This window comes from Paroedura picta, chromosome 6, assembly GCF_049243985.1.
Source record: "Paroedura picta isolate Pp20150507F chromosome 6, Ppicta_v3.0, whole genome shotgun sequence".
NCBI lineage: Eukaryota > Metazoa > Chordata > Lepidosauria > Squamata > Gekkonidae > Paroedura > Paroedura picta.
Genome location: NC_135374.1, coordinates 25,492,629 through 25,512,291, shown reverse-complemented (window position 1 = coordinate 25,512,291; position 19,663 = coordinate 25,492,629). Strand labels below are relative to the sequence as shown.

Sequence of the window (19,663 nt, the reverse complement as noted above, 5' to 3'; positions counted from 1 at the left end):
AAATTTAATAAAGTTATTATCTTATAAACGGAGACACCTTTTAAGGTTTAGACATTTGTCCTCATCCATATACAGACACCATGAGCAACAACTCAATGCAAAGCTCCCTCTATTAGGGGAAGATTTGAGGAGCAGAGACATGGGGGGCTGCCAGCATGTGTGATGACATCAATTCCAGGGGAAGGAAGAAGGGATGCCACTTAGATTAAGAATATGCTGGAAACACTGTGATGAAATCCCAGGAATTTCTAGATTGACACAACACTAGTTCTGGGTTTTCTCTGGAAGTGACATTATGTTGTATGTGATTTCAACAGGATCCCCCCCTTCCATTGTCAGAGTGTCAAGAAGGCAATGGAGGCTGCTGGTGGGAAGTATCCAGCTACAGTGGCAACTCTGCCCTCTATAGTAGAACATGCTAGTTCACAAATTATAATTCATATATATAAATCCAAAAGATATTTTCCAAGACTGACAAATACACTGTGACTAGAACGAAATCTACAACAAAAATGATCAATAAGCAATGAAATAATAGCAGGACTTACTTTGGATCAACCAAAGGCATGACCAGCTGTAACCGTGTAAAGGCATAAGGCCAAGCATAGCTAAGTGCTGTAGGGCAATGCTTTGGTAAGTTCTCTTGTCTTAGAAAACTGAAAAGGCAAAGAACCCATGGATCTTTGACAGACTGTGCAAAAATCCAGACGTGGGAAGGGCTTTTCACATCATAATGACTATTGACAAGCACTGCATTCCATTCCACCAACCACTGCAAGTCCACATTATGTGTTAATGGTAATGTTGTCTGTGGAAAGAGGTAGAAAACAAAATGCACACCCAATTATTGGAGTATTCCAAAGATCTGCATTTCTTTACAGTTTCAATAAGCTTCCCTTCCACATGTCCATGCCTGTTGTTTTAATTGTTCCAAGTGATGAGAACACACAACAAAAAATGCAACACATTTTCCAACCTAGCAGTGCTCCACAATCCAGTGCTCATTTGTAAGCAGGTTCCCAACTCCCTCTTGGTGTGCATTCATTTTCAGTACCATATACATGGCAAGATGCCTCAGTCTGTAGGGAGCTGCACTACACCAGTTTAGGATAAGTACATTTAAGAGGACGGTGGTTCCTGTACCTTTATTGGTTGTGTAAGATGGAATTTAAGCTTACCCTTGCATGACAAGCCTTCTCCTCTTCTGCATCTGGTAACTGCATGTTTACCAATCTACTGGATGAATATATGACCAAAGTGGAACATGCAGTCCACATGACTGCCTTCTTACAATGAGAAATATGGCTGCCATTAATGCAAGGCTGCAGATTGTGGCCGCTCTGGGGACACCAGGATGGAAAAGGACTACATGTGATCAGCGTTCCTGCAGTGCAGATTTTCTCACCATTTGGGGCCCCTTCTGCATTTTTTTCCACCATTCAGGAGAGAACCCCAGGTCGACTGCAAAGCCATTCGGGGCAGGCCAAAGGGGCTGGCCGAACACTCTATTTAAAAGGCTGTGTGACAGTGCTCAGCCTCTTGCCTCCATTTCATATAGTGTCTGCTTGTTTTTTTCCTGCTTATGTTATCTGCTTATTCTTTATGCCGTCCCAGCTAGTGGTTGCACATGGGTCAGATCTATATGAAGGTGGGACTGAGCTTGAGTGCTGTGCTCCCCAATTCTTGGTGTTGGTGTCTTTTACTTTGCCCAACAAATTTCCCCTTGCAATGCAACAGGATGTCTGTAGGATGAAACGTGTTTTCTTCCTCTTGGTATATCTGTATTTCCAGTTAAGCACTTTAGTATCCAACAAAAACTGCAATCATCTGCTTGTGAAATCACACAGATTTCGGAGTGGCTTTAGTCTTCAATCATCAAGGCACCCTTCATAGAAACCTGTCCATGCTTTCTTTGAGAATGCTATGGTTTTATAACAGCTCCAGGCAATTTTTCTCTCTCTCACCTGGTCTTATGTTTAGATTAGAAAGTTTTTGATACCATTCAAGCTAATTCGCACTGTCATTATGTACAGCATCTATTCATAGGTCTCTAGTTCCACAACTAAGTGCAGGCAGCTGCATTTTCCTCCCAACTGTCCCCCCCGCCATCAGACTTTGGCATGTTTCCTAGAGGGACAGAAGGTTCTCACTTTTGGAAACCTGTCACTGATCTTATTAGCAATTGTGTCTTAGGATCCAAATTAACAAGGCATTTTTAAGAGCTCTGCTTAATAGGACCTGTTTGAAGTACGTTCTTAAGTAAATGACAGAACCAAGATTCAGGTGTTATAATCTCTGCTTCCTGTTGACAAGCACTGTTCTGCTTCCTGACTTCTTAACTACGGTATTTAACTTTTTTTTTCTTTTTAAAGAAACAGTGAGGCTAAAAACACTTAAACACAATTAATTTGGGTTGGGAATATTTTTTGCACAATACATAATTATGCCTTAAGACAACATGGGGGATTGCAAACAAGATCTAAAGGGAAAGGTTAAGACAGTTCAATACCAGAAAAACAAAGAATCTGTCCTCTGAACGAACTTAAGGAACCAACCGCCCAATCCATCACTCTAAATATACAAGGAATATATTATGTGACTGATGTTATGAATAAAAGGTCTATCAAACTCATCAAAAGTATACTGCATAAAATAGAATGTACGGTTTATCAAACTACTGGAATAGAAAACATGATGCCATTGTCCTCAAGTCCTTAAAATGTACAAGGCTGGATCCTATGACTATCTTCTGCTAAGCAGAACTTTTGGGGAATGGTGAGGTAAAAGTCTAAAAATAAAAAATACTGAAAGGCACTGGGTACTTAATACTGAAAATACCATTTCAGGTAAAAATCCTGAAATATTAATAGTGTATTCTTGAAGACTGTTTTATTAATAGCATTCAGTGCCTAAAGCAAAAGAAAATGGTTTTGAACATATGAATGGTTTTTGTCTCAAACTATTGAAATGTTTGAACTTTTAACTGATTTCCTATCTTTAGTAAGATGACCAGATTGTAAGATTAGTAAAGCGGGACACTATTGACCCGGGGGGGTTCTTGATTAAAAATGTGGTCTACATGGAGCAACAAAAATTGTATTGTAATATATATATTTTTTAATTTCAACATAAGTACAATTTGCCAGGTGCCCCCAGATGTCCCTCCAAAAGTGGGACAATCTGGTCACCTTAATCTTTAGCACACAATTAGTAGACTTCAGAGACAATGAGAAGGTACTTACTGAATCAGAAACCGCAACGTGAATGAAACTTTCCAGAATAGAAGAACTTAACTGGTCCATGACATCAATCATAGGCCTATCATCATCCTGTACATATGAAGGTAACAACAATTAGGAGTGTACCTTAGCAAATACAACAGAAATGCTAATGGCACCTTAAAGCTTCAGAACTTTACTGTGGTGTAAGCTTCCATGGGAAAATTCTACTTTACAATAAAAATGATGGACACTCATGCAGATGGTAGAACTGTGCTATGAAATCAGTCCTAGCTGTCTGCTGGTGCTAAACTAAAGCAATTGACTCTCTTCTATATCTTCTGCATGAATAAGACAGAGTGCAAAGCAGTTCTTCTGACACAATTTCAAAACTAAATTATTTCAAAACTAAATTCAATGATCATGGAACTTCTGTTTTACCTTCCATGTTCCCATTATTATTTTATTGAGTCAATCTATCTCATGACAGGTCTTCCTTATTTCCTGTTAACATTTCCTAGCATTATTGTCTTTTCCAGTGATTCTTCTCATAATGTTTACAATAGCCTCAGTTTAGTCATTTTAGCTTCTAGGAAGAGCTCAGCCTTGATTCAGGCCAAATGATATATCAGGATTTTTCACTTGCACAAAGGAATTTGTCATTCAAATGTTGAAGGATTGTTTTTCCATTATCTGGATGATGGAAATCTCAAAGATGCATAAGCACACTAAGTGAATGCTTAGCCCAATAATTAATATCCCATCAATGCAGTTGCAGAGAATTTCAAAACTGTTCCACAAATTATAATTATAATTTTTGACAAGATTTATGTCTAGCAATGCGTGTGTGACCAAATTGCTGGCTTTATTTCTTGTCAGTTAAGCATAAGTATTGGGTCAGCGTTAATGACTGGATTTAGGGCAATGTTCAAGGAACAGAAGCCCACCAAAGAGCTGAAAACCAATTAATTGTTGAAGGCTTTCATGGCTGGAGTCAACTGATTGTTGTGGGTTTTCCAGGCTGTGTGGCCGTGGTCTGGTAGTTTTAGTCCCTGATGGTTCACCAGGCAGTGGCTTGCATCTTCAGAGTAGGACGTTGCAAGATGGGAAACTCTCCATGAAGAAGTGTGGAGTGAGGGTGTTCTAAAGTTGTCAGCCAGTTACTGTTGAAATGTCAGGAACTAAAATGACCAGATCACAACCACACAACTCAGAAACCTACAACCACCAGCTGAAAACCAGCTTAAAGTTTACCAAAGCATTCTAGTAGAATGAATATTTGTGTTCTGCACTTATCCATTTAAACAGGACTGTTCAACCAGGAACGTGCTTTGTATTGTAACTCTCCCCCCCCCAAAAAAAAATCTGTTTTGTTTACTGTGCAAAAGAAAATGCAATGCATTAAGCTTTTATATTATGCATGACAGCTGTCTACATGTTCAAGTCATAACAGCCAATCTGATCATCATCATCATAATAAAAAAAACACTCTCTAGTTCCAAAGTTACAAAAGAAATTGGCTTCATCATTCGACAATCAATCCTATGACATTTCTTTGCTTGAAGTAACCCTAGCATGGAGGTCCCAGGCACTGAGGCACTGGAGGAAGATTAGCAATAATGCCTGAATATATAAGCTTTCAAACAACATATTCCTTCTAATGTGAATTTCTACAGAGGTTAAAAGCCTAATGAATTTCACCAATAGATGCTAATTTAGATGAAGGCATCAGTTTACCTATTCTGAATGCAGTCTACTGACAATCTACATAATCCTACTGCAATGAATGGGAAATCATGTCGTATGGAAGAATTCACTATTTGTATCTTTCTTTTATAAACTGAAAAAAATGCTGGTAAAGAAACTGGAGTATTAATCAATGAAGACCCATCTCTTTTTGCAGATAAGATTCAATTAATATTTAGACTTACCTAGTCCATATATTTGTTAATCCTACAGTAGTCATAAAAATAAAATCTAAGGAAATAAATTGTTTAATCCTATGGTAATATGCTTAGAGACAGTCTCTCTGACTTTATTGGGGAAGTTACTTGGGAACAACTCTACATATTTCTATAGTTAAGATATTCCACCCTTCCCCAAGCAAATATGGCAAAACAAGTTGTATTTTACAACTACAATTATTCAGGAAATCTGAATTTGAAAACCAAAGTCATACCTCTGCTTGCCCCAGTGCATGAAATAAAGCACGGATCTCTCTGAGGATTAAAACTGCCAGTTTACGTGTGGCAACCTGGAAGCTACAGAGTAATACTAGTGCAAAACCTTCAACAGCGTGTAGGACATTAGAATAGGAACTTCTTTCAGTCTGTGTCCTATGACTGGATCCATTTGGTATCAGCTGTAAAACAAGGAACTTGTTTAGAGCTCTGCCCTAATTCACAGCTGCAGAGAATTCCCTAAATGCCAGCAAACAGTAAGTATTTCTTTTTAATAATGATCAATGAACATGAAATAACAGCAACATTTAGTATACACGAAGTCTAGTCTTGGGCTTTTATCCTTAATAGTTTGCCTAACATTTCTGACAGCTAAATAATGCCATTTCTTAAGAACTTAAAGACTGATTTTATTCATATACACTAAAAGGGTTGCATTTTAGGGTATATAATCCTGGGAACATTAGAAGAATCCATCAGGTCAGATTATAGGCCCATCTAGTGTCCAATTATCCACAGTGACCAACCAAAAGCTTTCTGCAAGCCCATAAAAGAGGTAAGAGGACAATGGCAGCCCTTTCTTACTACTGATCGCCTTATCCAAAGCAATATTTAGAATACCTGCCAGGTGTCTCTGTGCTTCTGCATGAGTCACTGTTCTGGCCATGGGAGGATGTCTACCCAGCCTCTGGACTCATGCAGGGAATGTACAGTCTTCACCAGAAAGCCCATAATTCTGCTTTGTCTCTGCATTAAAAGTGACTGAGTTATCCAATTGCTGCTGCAAAGACAAGGCAGAATTCACCACGTACAGAAAAGTTCAAGTGGAAGGATCCAAGCCACAGCAGTGAATCATACAGAGACAATGAAAGAGCTCCTCTGAGGGCAGTTCTGCTGCATCTCCACTTCAAGAGTAACTGAATTATCTAGTCACACTATGGAAGAGACATGACAGAATTACCAGACCATAGCATAGATTCAATGGAAAGAGGCAAGGCCAAAACAGTAAATCATGCAGTGATACAAGGTGAAAAACCAAACGCTTCCCCTTTTAGTCTAGATCTCCCTAGGCTCAGCAATATCCAAGTAGTTATGGAAATTCCAAACAAATGTCCTGTCCCTTAGTCTCATCCCTTCCCCCATTAAAGGGGGGCCTTCCCAGCATCATTAAACAGGATACACTGCAAAGATAATGGTTGTGAGCGAATACAGGAGAAGTAAGAGATTCAATATTCATATTTTGTACATTTGTATGCTTTTATCATTGCACATTATTAATGGAGACTGATGATCTCCATCTCTGTACTGCAAGATCCTGCTCCTGCAACCACAACTTTGGTCTGCTTATAGAACAGATAGAATTGCAAGTACAAGCTGTAGGTTACAGTGCTAATGGGATTATGAGAAAAAGACATTCGCATTTGTATGCACACCTGAGATGAAGCATGTCCATTACAGACCTAGCTAAAACTTTACTACTAAAGGCCTCTTTATTCAACAAGGCAGCACCTTCTCTCTTCCAGCCCTGGTACATGAATTCAAGGGAACAGAGTAACATTGGTCCATATATGAGGGCTAAACCATCTTAATAATGAGATGACTGCAGTCATAATGATGACTGCAGTGCAAGTCAAGCAAGTGACAACAATTTACAGAGAAAGTTAACATTTTGAACTGTCGCATCTATGTTTGGAATCTCACCTCTGATGACCTGCCCTTTGCATGTTCACTGGTTTTCCCTGGAGTGTGTATTATAAGTTTCCATTGTGTTAGCAACTGTAACAGTAATTTCAAGGAGGTGTCCAAGAGGCTATGATGCGTATCATTCACTTCACGTAGCAGGAAATTTGTAAAGCCAAAAAGTACGTCCTCTCTCCAATCAACAAAGTCGACTAGAAGGCCCTGCAGAGAATTTTGAGCAATGTGACGAAGTTCATCATCCATGTGGATAGACAGCCTGTTTAAAAATAAAGCAAGTATGAAAAGTCATGAGCAATTATCCAAGTAGCTTTTCCATGGTAGTCATGTGGGTTTGCAGGAGAAGAGCTAGGGTCGAGTCCAGTGGTATCCTGAAGACCAACAGGATTTCCAAAGTTTTGAAAGTCAAAGCTCCTTTCATCAGATACAAGACAAAGGAATGTTGTATCTGATAAAGGGAACTTTACTTTACAAAAACCTGGATTCCGGAAATCTTGTTACACTTTAAGGTGCTCCTGAACTCAACTCTACCCAACTCATCAAGGTATTAATTCAAGCTAAACATTTTGTAATTTTTATTTCACATTAGCATGTTATCCCTTGCAATGGCAGACCCTCAAGGTACATTTATTTTATACATTTCTAAGTTTCCTTTATATTTATTTTTGATTTCAAAACTTTCCAAACAATTCATCAAAAAGAAACAGCAATGAAAAACAAAGAAATTAATCAATACACTGATTAATGAACTCAAAACACAACACTTTTGCAGTTCTGAAGGTAATTATTGTTCATGGTTTATTATACATTCTTGCTTACACATGTGTACTGCAGAACTAAGTGGACAGTCTAAACAATATTCTAACTTTAGCCATTTGATTACTAAACTGTGAAATCTCTCCCAAACAGGGACAAATAGCAGCTTCGTACCATAAACTGTAGCCGAGCAATTTTTCATTGACCACTAATAAGCATTAGTGAAGGTGATGATCCCCACTCCATATCATACACATTGTCTTAATGGGGAGTTTTGGGGAGGGGAGGTTATATTAATGTTTGACTATTGTTAAACCACATGACCTAAGCTCTGGTTTTTAAGTTTAGAGGGCAAAAGGTCCTTTCATGTGAAAGAAGCAAGCTTCCTGTTGTTACAACATAGTAATAATACTTAATGCGGATGGAATGCATCACACAGATGTTACAACCCTGCACCGATTCACTCTGATGATTTAATTTAAGTACAGCTAAACCTGATTACGGACAATGTCAATTCATGTACTGGACTCTTTCCAGTACAACATACCAAATTTTGTTAAGCTGTATATGTGTGTGCACAGTTGTGAAAAACTCAGCATTCATAAACCAAAACACCCAAAATCCAATCCTGCAATTTTCAGAAAAAGAAAACAAGTCTGTGAGGAGAAACACAAAACCGAATACTGGGATAATTAGGGATAAAACAAAAACAAAATGCAACAACAATTTTTGCCTTTGTCTGTTTATAACTTGGCTTCCTAGAAGATGCACCCAGATAATATCTGTATGGATAATGGTCGAATGTTACAGGAAACAGATATCTTCTTTTGATAGATAGGAAAAGCCCAAAGAGAAAGCTAATGTTTGTCTCCTTGCACTTTAGCCCATGTAGACTGAAACCTCCTTTGGGAATCTGCAATAAAAGAAGTCTGTTGACATTTGACAGCTGCCTGAAATTTTCATCCAGCTGCTTAGGAAGAGATTCTTACTGGGGACTGCCAAATACTGTGAACATGATGATTCACACTAAACTGTGACTAGAACAATCTATTTGCACGGACACTGGTCTTTGAAGCAAGGGAAAACCTTATTCACAGATCAGTGCCAGAAAGGTCACAAAAGAATGCAGCAGGCTCTTCACATTAGCTTTGTAATTTGCAGAGACTGTATTCCCAAAAACAGCCATTTAAATTTTGACCCACTTGATTTCACAAAATGCCTACTTTGTGCAGCTCAACCAGACAAAATGCACCATATCAGATGAGGGACCCAAAAAGTCAACTATTCACAAACAGTCATCTCTTCTTGCAGATCCAAGCAAAGTGCAAATATATGAAGTCTATCAAGGACTGAATGGGCTAACGTGAATGACTGGAAGGCTGGATTTGGCTTGGTGTGTCACAAATTGATACTAATGAACACTAGGGTATAAGATGGGGAAATAGCATCACAGTGCAGCAGTTGCCTAACAACAGGACTTTCCGTAAGGGTGCATTTCCTCAGATAATATCTGAAAGGGAGGCAAAACACTATGCCCTATAAAGCTAAAAACTATCCTTTCTGGTCCTGATTGTTCTCCCTTGGTTGGGTGATTCATTCCCCATCTTAGTTTAGGTTGCAAGGTCCTTGGAGAAGGAACTTTGGTGTTCTCTTGTGGTTCTGCTTTAACAACTGCTTTGTTAGCACTACATACAACAATGTGGTCAAGATTCAAAGACAATGAAACTAATTTCATAAATCTAAGTGTGCTTTCGATATGCTTTTCTCCAACAGGAGCACATGCAAGCCCAATTCAATCTGCTTTTAGAATCAAGATAGAGACTGAATACTGGAAAATCCCTTCCCACTCAGACAACTGAAAACTGTTCACTGTTATCTATAGCAGTGGTCCCCAACCTTTCTCAGGCTGGGGATCGGGGGGGGGGGGAGGAGAGGGAGGCCCGGGGAGTGGGGGGGGAGGCCCGGGGAGTGGGGGGAGAAGGAGGCGTGGGCACCAGCACACTGGCGCCTGCAAACCAGCAGGCGTGCCTCCCTCCCCCCACCACGGCCCGGTACCAGGCTACAGCCCAGTGGTTGGGAAGCACTGATCTATAGTTCTTTTAAGAGATTGAACTACATAGGTAGGAGAGCCATGACAGATTTCCTGACATCTTTAATGTTCAAAGTAATTCTGGGGTGATCCTATCTGGGTTGAGGTTGTGGGGGATGCAGAAGGGAGAGGTTCATCCCATCCACTATGTGGCATTTTCTTGACAGAAATTCTTCTCCACTCTCAACTGACAGTCCCCCACACTGAACTGCATACATCTTCCCTATACCTTTGAATGAATGAGTGTTTTGTTTTTGTGTGTGTGTGTGTGAGAGAGAGAGAGACGGGGGGGGGGGGAGGGAGGGCTAAACATGTGTGAAGTTTTTGCCTCATAGTTACAGCAACTTGAGAACATTTACAACTAGTGCAGCTGATTAGTCTCTCAAGGTGAAAACAATTTACCTTGACAGCAAGTCAATAAGCTCTAGTTTAGACATTCCATCAGGAAGGAGACGTGGGATAGCAGCAACACAAGTCCTAAACAGGTCAATTTTGGGTTTTCGTTCACCGCTGAAAAATGGAAGAGAATTTGTTTGCCACTAGATAATGTTCAAATATGACAAAGAAATATATACATGACAGCAAGAGTACATTTTTTTTACTAAGAGGACTAAACCATGTAAATATAAACATCTAAGATATAAAAGTAAGTCTTAGGACTTCCATCATCCATATGAGGTTCACTGACTATTAAGCTCTACCTCAGAGTCCCCATTCTGCAAATCCCTGTTCACTGCGCTTAAATACATAGCTGTGAGAGTCAGAGCATTCTTATAGTAGCATCTCATATTGGAACTTTTTAGCTATTGTTTTCCACTTGGTTATATTGTTTATATGCTACTATTTTTGCTGGGGTTATCAATATCTTTTACAGTACTTTTAATATGTTTACATCCTCGAGAGACATAATCATTTAACGTGATGCAGAAATAATTTTAAGAAATAAATCGAGAGAGACTATCCAGTATTTGTTTTAAGCTTCATAGACTATTTGTATTGTGTGCATGCACACATACAGGGCATAAGTCCACTTGTCTCTTCAGCTATCAAATCAAATATACAAAACTATACATCATAGTCACTGAAAGAAAGCTTGCTAACATAGCTTTATGTCCTACAAGAATCACACGCAGAGCAGGGTTTGTGGAACAGTACCCTAGGAAATGCAGAAGGTAGGAAAGAGCCTTCTGACCCTTCCCCACTTCCATTTACCCCTCTGAAAAATCTTTCCCTTGCGGGTGGAAAAGCAACAGATTTTGAAAATGTGAAAGCAGTAAAACTCACAGCCTCTTGCAGCTGCTGTTAAAAATAAAGAAAAAGAACCACTGGGAGTCTGTGATGCGCTTCTTTTGTTTAACTTTATGGCCCAGAAACAGCAGCCATTTATCTAAGAAGACCTTTTTAACAACGATTAAATGTGCTTGGACTTAAGATTATTGAACAAATAAGGATTGTTTGAAGCCATGAACTAATTATAAATTCCTACTAAATCATGTAGAAGCCTCTTGTGGTGCAGAGTGGTAAGGCAGCAGAAATGTTCTCTGAAAGCTCTGACCATGAGGCTGGGAATCGATCCCAGCAGCCGGCTCAAGGTTGACTCAGCCTTCCATCCTTCCGAGGTCGGTAAAATGAGTACCCAGCTTGCTGGGGGGTAAACGTAATGACTGGGGAAGGCTCTGGCAAACCACCCCATATTGAGTCTGTCATGAAAACGCTAGAGGGCATCACCCCAAGGGTCAGACATGACCTGGTGCTTGCACAGGGGATACCTTTACCTTTACTAAATCATGTGCTTTTCAACACTTACGTGATCATGTCTTCAGGTTCTTTGTTTAATATTTGCACATTAGTGAGCATCATGCACCGTCCAACTTCTTTGTCAAGATGCCTCAGTATGTTGTCTACAGCTTTTCTGACTTGAGAATAATACAAGGACATGCCTATGAAAGCATACGGGGTTTCATTAAAAAAAACCCAAAGCATGAATGTAAATTAACATCAAAATAAAACAAAAAACTCCTACAATACTCTGCTGTTTTTCCTTCTTCTTTTAAAAAAACCTTTCGTCTTATAAAAATGTTACAATTTCCAAATAGCCAACTTTTAAAAATCTAAGTTTATAAAACTTGAATTTTTTAACAATATGCTTTTAAAATTTCCATAAGTATTGTTAGGCGGTTTATTACATTTTTGGTAAGTATATAATCTGGGAATTTATCTGCATGGCTGGTAAATAAATTCATAAACTGGTCACAACATGTCTGATACATGCCTATCATTTTAGCTTCCTCCTCCGTGAGTGTTTTGCTCAAGTACGTTTTCTTTACACGTAACGTGTTCCCAGAAGGCATCACAGCTCCCGTAACAGGCATTGGAGGCTCTCCATCTTTTTGCTGCAAGCTGTCCGCAATGACCAAGAAAGCTCTCAGGCCAATGTTCATTCTCTATATAGTTAATGAAATGTAACATTTAAAAAAATCAATACTTTGTTAAAGATGTTGTTCCATTTTGTGTCACTAAATCACTATCTCAAAGCAACTAAGGAACAGGACATTTTGACTAACTCCAGTCTCAGAAGCAGGTCGGAATTTAGCATTGGTCAGAGCTGCATTGATTTAAACAAGCACCTGTTTGTAGGGTTCAAAGAGTAGAGCCATCAGAATGTTTGTTTGCATTCAGCATAATTTATAGATAGGATGAGGTTTACACTTAGAATTTTAAGGGGGACTGACAGGAAGCAGAAGAGAGAAATTCCATTGTTGTGGCCATTCAGGTGACAACATGACCCCATTTTTGTAAAAGTGCTGTTATTTCATAGAATCATTATACATTATCAGTCATTGATTTGTACCATTGCATGAGTACACTCATGCAATTATCCAAGATGGGTCCAGAAGCCATAGGACACAATCTGAACTTTTTCCACCTGCATTTCTTAGTGCACTACAATTGCAATTTTGTGTTTTATGGGTCTTTTCTTTGTGTATTTGAGCTTGTGGAGAAGAATAGTAAGGAACAGAAGGTTGAGCAGATGACAGACACGGGAAGATGACTTTCCATACTCCAGCAAAGTACCTCTCACATCTTTCTTCCATTCTCTTGCACAGGTGCATGCACACACACATGTACAATCACTCTTTGCAATCACACTGTAAATTATGTATTGCAGACATATAAGTGTAAACTTCCTAGTCAATTCTTTTGTGTGTGGACAGGGGAAGGCCAGTATATACATGTTTTGATTAAAACACATTATAGATTGATATCATACCTCTGGATTGAGACTAAATGCTTTCGCTGGTTTTCCCACACAAAGAAAATCAAAAATAATTTCTTTCATTGCAAAATCCAAACGTTCCTATGGGGGAAGAAGAGTTAGAATAAAACCAGTAGCATTTCAACTATAAATCTTAACAAAATAATGAGCCCATGAAATTACAGGAGTTGACACAATGACGAAGTAGAACTTCCAATATCAGGGGCAGCAAATCTTTTAATACCAGTACTGAGACATACCATCAAGGTCAAGATTTGACTGCTGTACAACTGTTTGGCTGCTCTGTGGAACAGTCTCCTGAAGCGGATGAACTACTGAGTCTGAGCCAGCAGGCGCTTCTCAAATTATTACCAGTTGTGCTTCTGTTCAACTTCAGTGTGTTTGATTTCTAAAGGATAAATTACTGAATTTTTTCAACCATTTCAGTTGTGGCTGGTGGGCACTCCAATGAGGGCTAGAGAATGAGATGCCCCCCATCCCCAGTGCTTGAATTGATGTATTATTAGTACATGGAAAAGAGACCACAACATGCAATTATTTTTCATAATTTATTTGAAGGCAAGGGAATGAAATTGTCTACTGCCTGGATTCGTTAACACATTTCATACCTGTGCAATGAACTGTATAATTTTCACAAAGATGTTCAGAGGCATGTCTCGTGGTACCACACCTCGGGAACCTTTTGGGAAAAGGGTTGTGATGATTGTTATCAGCCGACTGTAAAACAAAAAGAAAACATTGACACAGATTCATTCTTAGAGAGGAATCCATGCATCATCTTCTTGAAACATATGGAAGTTGTCTGGAAGAATCCCAGTGGAAAAAGAGCAATGAAGAATGGCCTGTAAGAAAAGGTTCCCCCCATTTCCAAATAAAAAGAGAGTTAGGAGCATAGTGCCTATCATTCATCCCAAAGGATAAGGCATAATATGCTTCTGTAAAACTAATCCCCCTCCCCTGTTCATATATACGCAAGAAGACTCAGAAATAAATGCATATGACTTAACCCATCAATTCTAGTTTGGCCATAACAGTAATTAAGTAAGGGCATATCCATGGAGTCTCATTTTTCTGCTTGTGGAAGGGACATCTGCTGGCCCAAAAGTGAGGGTTTCTCCCCTCAGTTCTTCCCTCTCTATCCCATACACCAGGGGTAGTCAACCTGTGGTCCTCCATATGTCAATGGACTACAATTCCCATGAGCCCCTGCCAGCATTTGATGGCAGGAGCTCATGGGAATTGTAGTCCATTGACATCTGGAGGACCACAGGTTGACTACTTCTGCCATACACCCTAAGTAATCACTGATCTCCAGAGATAGCAATGCAGAACAGAGCTAACTGCAAGTTCAAGTGGGAAAGTTTCACTTTATCTAACACAGCTCCATTATTTTTAGATGCAATCTAATTCAGCAGAGGCCAGAAAGGCAACCGTATACACATATACACTATCTACAGAATCTATGTATGAGAATTCCTTTTAATACTTAAAAAAACCCTTGCCAGATCTGGTGAATTTGTTCATTAATTTCTCGAGGAAGGTGCCATTTCTGATCTTGCGTCAAACTAATTACTTCCTTTTACAAAAAATGTGTGCAGATATGTGGTGCTACAACAAAAATGTATTCATTACTTAAATATACAGTTAAAAATTAGAGCCCACAATGTTCAGAGGACAAAGCTCATATCTATATAACACTGGACACACAAAAATGAATAGTAAACAAGGATTAAAAATAACATTGCAAGAGATTTTACATGGAACATTGGTGCAGGCACATCAATGTCAACACAAGTAAAGGATCGTAGGATGTCCTTAAAGTTGATTGGGAAGGTACAGAGGAATGATCAGGAAGATCATTTGCATTTGTCTACCTCATTGTCTGACAGTAATGTATTAAATCATTTGATAATGCTGAAAGTCTCAACTGTCTGAAATCCAATTAATGGCATCGCTTCTCTCAATACCATAAAATTGGTTTAGAGAGTATATTGATTCTCCTTCTCAAAAATGTTGTGTGGTAAAATTACAAAAAGGAAGAAAATGGTTATAGTGAGCACCTTTTATCTTTTACTGTCTAGGTCAACTTTTCTCAATTTGTTTACTGCTGAGAGACCCCTGAAACATTCTTCAGGCTTTGAGAAACCCCAGAAGTGGCACAATCATGCAGAATATGGTTGAGAAGCATAGCTGTGTACATGTCCAACTGGGACCCCTCCTCTTCCCACCCCATTCCAAGCCTATGATTTGGCTATTTTGGGAGGGAGGGGCTGGGTTGACATGACCATATATGGTCACGTCACCTGACAGATGTTTAACAAAATTTTACAATATACAAAAAATTAATTAACTCCCACCCACTTGAGAACCCTTCCAGGGCTGTCAAGAAACCCGAAGGTTTCACAAAACCCTGGTTGAGAAAGCCTGGTCCAGGTTAAAGTTACTTTCATAATACCATTTGACTTCTGTAGGGGAAACATTTCAATAGTAATGAAGCCAGACTGCAGTGGAACTGAAATTGCAAAAACTTTACCTTTGGGTAGCTGTATTGCTTTCACATTTAATTCTAATCATGTAAACCCACAGCAGTCTATAAAGAGATTCCAGTGCAACTCGAGCCATTTTGGGATCCTTGTTCTAAAACAAACAAACAACAAAACCCAAAAGTATACAGCAATTTGCAAGCACTTCCCTTCTAAACTCTTCAAAATCTTTAATTTATTTACTAGATATAGAACAAATGCAAAAGAACTGGCTAGATACATTCTACCTTTGGATTCGTATATATCTGAAAGGCTTTCTAAATACTTCCTTCAAACAATTGTGTTTCAGTGGTTTTACCACAAGGACCTCGGACACCACAGGAATGATGGGAAGGATTATGTTCTTTTCTCTCTTTTTTGTAACAGGGCTATAAATTGTGAAGGTTGAGAGTTTAACAAAGCATGGATCGTAAGCCTACTGGGAATTAGTAGGGTTATAAATATTTGGATCTAGTAAACTTGCAATGAAATCTTAAACAGAGGGCCAAACTATGAGACTTGCCAGCTCTAAACTGGGAAATATCTGGAGATTTAGGTAAATACCCTTCTGGGGGTGGAGATGGGAGGGGACGGGACCCGGGGTGGGAAAGGACCTCAGTGGAGCATAATGCTATGGAGTCCACCCTCAAAAGCCGCCACTTTCTCCAGTCGCTTGGAAATGAGCTGTAAAACTGGAGAATTCCCCAGGTCCCATAAGGGAACTGGCATCCCTATGTGACAAGGGACATGGATCTATCTCATGGCTGTCAATGCCATTTTTAAAGCATTTGTAGTTCTGTAAAATTTGCTGTGATTCCAGATTGGATAAGCAGTGCAGCATCTTGTCTCCCTCAACCGTATCAACCAAACACAGATTTTGCATTGTCACTTTATCAATATTTATCAGTTTGCAATATAAATCTGGAATCTAATTCCATAGTGCAACAAAAGACACATATATCATGGAAGAACTATTAATTCTGGCAGGGTTTCCCCTCCCCCCCCTGAAGCAAGTAGACAACTGAGCTGAAAACAGGATTTAGTGTTTTGCTACCTGAATATCTTATGCCAGAAACACATTGCAAATCTGAGGTTCTTATCATTGCTTTAAAATAGACAGTTCATATATATATATAGTCACTTTTTTTGTCTCTGATTCGTTACTTTGTTCCAAAACAAAACCATTATTATTTCCCAGGTCCCAGTAACATTAACTTTAAAGGATGGTTATTGGAGAGCACAAGCTGCTAAAGAGCAACTAAGGCTGCTATCCTGCGTACATTTACCTGGAAGTAAGCACCAAAGAACATTGCTGAACTTGCTTGTTCTGAACAAACATGCTAGAATTAAGCTGAAAATGAGGGGCAGCAGACTATACCCAATGAGACACAGGCAATTATATGTACCAGAATTTAAGAATTATATATTTTAGACTCTCTTAGAGGCGGAGGAGAAGACCAAAATGGTCTTTTGAGCTCTCTTAATAGAGCTGGATGGCTCTCTCATGTGCCTTTTTACTTGAGCATTATCCCAAGGACACATGCAATCCAGAAATATCAAAAGAAGTCTTACTGACACTGATGTATATCCTCCCTCTTGTTTTCCTGCTTTTGGTGCTATAAGGACAACAGCCTGAGTTTTGGTTAGCACATTTCCCACGTAAGAAGCTGAAATTTGCCAAGCATTGCAAGTGTACTGAAATGGGTGGACCACAGCATCAGCTCTAAGTAGACTGAATAGTGCATTCAAATAGGCTAATTAGGCTAACAGAGGATCAGCATGTAATAAATAGAAGAAGAGGGTTTTATACCCCATTTTTCACTACCGAAAGGAGTGTCAAAGCAGCATACAGTCGCTTTCCCTTCCTCTCCCCACAACAGACACCCCGTGAGGTAGCTGGGGCTGAGAGAGCTCTGATAGGACTGCTCTGTGAGAACAGCTCTAACAGGACTGTGACTACCCCTTGGTCACCCAACTGGCTGCATGTGGAAGAGCAAGGAATTAAAACCAGTTCTCCAGATTAGAGACTGCTGCTCTTAACCTCTACATGACACTGTTTAAGGTTTTTCAGACTTTAAGGGTATAAATACACTGTGCAGAGAAGTTTAAAATAAATCAATCAGATTAGCCTAAATTTTACATATTCAAATGGCAGTGTCTTTTTGTTTTGAAAACATATAATTGTGATAAATAGATGAACATAGAACTGTCATCAGGCTAACCCTTCAATTATTTTTCTTACCAATCATACATCAATTTGACATTAAAAGCCATATTTCAATTAGTTAAAAGGGAAGCTTCGCCATCTAGTGATGCATAAATATTCATGAAACATAACAGCAGAATCAATCAATCAATAAATGTATCTCTCTCTCCAATCACCTTATCTAACCCTTCAGCAAAGGCAGTTTTTTTCTGCACTACATATATCAGGGATAGTCAAACGGCGTCCCTCCAGATGTCCATGGACTACAATTCCCACGAGCCCCTGCCAGCAAACGCTGGCAGGGGCTAGTGGGAATTGTAGTCCATGGACATCTGGAGGGACGCAGTTTGACTACCCCGACATATATTCTCTGGTGTTCTCTACTGAAAGAAGCTGCTTTTTTGAAACCCACTTCTCACTATCTGAAATCACCTTCCCTCCGCTCTCTACAACAGACACCCTGTGAGGTAGGTGGGGCTGAGAGAGCTCCATAAGAACTGTGACTTGCCCAAGGTCATGCAGCAAACTGCATGTGAAGAAGTGGGTAATCAAACCTTGTTCTCAAGGCTGCCACTCTTAACCACTACACAAAGCTGGTTTAAATAATCTACGCCATGGGACATATTTTTATTAATCAACCAGATTCCAACGAATGGTTTTAGTGGAACTTCAGGGTAAATATCAATAGTCAGGGCTTTAATTTGGGTGTGGTATAGACACATGGCCCTGTGAAGTGCAATCCTATGCCTGGAAAGAAGACTAGAACTACCTTATCTGTTCTTTTTCTTTATTTCTTTCCTTTCCACTTTTTTGCCATCCTGAAAGTCAAGGAAGCATCCATGAGGTTTCCAGAAGCCACACATCCAGGCCTTCTTAAGACCAATATTTGCTTAGCTTTAGCAACATTGCTGTATTATGATTCTCCGTGTGAGTACAAGAAACTGCCTTACACTGAGCCAGTTCAATGTCCACCAAGGTCAGCCACTGTCCAACTAGCAATGGCTAGAATTTCAGTAAGAATTTTCGCATCACCTGCCACTGGATCCCTTCAACAGATGCTGGGGACTCAACCTGGGGCCTTCTCCATACAAAGCAGATGCTTTACCACTGGCCTACAGCTATTCCAGTTATATTCTTATTTGCAGCTATGTCCAGAGCTAACAGTAACAAAACATGTTGCCTGCGCTTCAGAACTGTCAAGCTAATAAGCAGGAGATTCACCTTATACACCCTGTGTGCCTACAAAATATTCACAATAACAGAAAGAGGATACTAACTTTGAGATTGGACAGACAGTTGTTGAGGAAAATATGCCATCTGTTTAAAAAGAACTGCTTCTGACTGACACAAAGCAGGCATGTTACTAGCGGATACAAAGCCTAAATAGGAGAAAAAGAAGATGACACAGAATTAGTTGAATGACAACAAAAGGAGAAACCAATTCATCACCACATGCACAGTAAATATTAGAGGTCCATTTCTATTCCCTGCATCATTAAATGCGCAAGCTAACATAAACACCCTGCTCAATATCATATTTTAAAATGAAGCTGTTATGAATTTTTATGATGACTTTGTATAAATTTAGAATGATGTTTTCATTAGAACATGAAATACTTCTGTCTAGCATTAGCCAGAATATCTGAAGTATGGGCTAACATTTTGTAGCAGGAGAGATACAGTTTGTATAATATTCAAAAGAAAGTTGCTGTTCAAC

At 39.3% G+C, this 19,663-nt stretch overlaps 1 protein-coding gene across 9 annotated transcripts in view; it reads right to left on the bottom strand.

Moving 5' to 3' along the window:
- Positions 1 to 19,663, bottom strand: part of FRY (FRY microtubule binding protein) — a 223,475-nt gene that overhangs the window by 84,186 nt on the left and 119,626 nt on the right. For all 9 annotated transcript variants that reach the window (XR_013231780.1, XM_077341830.1, XM_077341829.1 and 6 more), the window contains 11 exons: positions 19,224 to 19,325; positions 15,752 to 15,855; positions 13,827 to 13,935; positions 13,213 to 13,299; positions 12,214 to 12,385; positions 11,749 to 11,881; positions 10,344 to 10,451; positions 7,100 to 7,355; positions 5,398 to 5,580; positions 3,243 to 3,329; positions 549 to 808 (listed from right to left, as the gene is read on the bottom strand). Coding sequence is in view for 8 of the 9 variants with exons in the window: in XM_077341830.1 (XP_077197945.1) it covers positions 549 to 808; positions 3,243 to 3,329; positions 5,398 to 5,580; positions 7,100 to 7,355; positions 10,344 to 10,451; positions 11,749 to 11,881; positions 12,214 to 12,385; positions 13,213 to 13,299; positions 13,827 to 13,935; positions 15,752 to 15,855; positions 19,224 to 19,325 (1,601 nt within the window). In the remaining variant the exon portion in view is untranslated. The remainder of the gene's footprint in view (positions 1 to 548; positions 809 to 3,242; positions 3,330 to 5,397; positions 5,581 to 7,099; positions 7,356 to 10,343; positions 10,452 to 11,748; positions 11,882 to 12,213; positions 12,386 to 13,212; positions 13,300 to 13,826; positions 13,936 to 15,751; positions 15,856 to 19,223; positions 19,326 to 19,663) is intronic.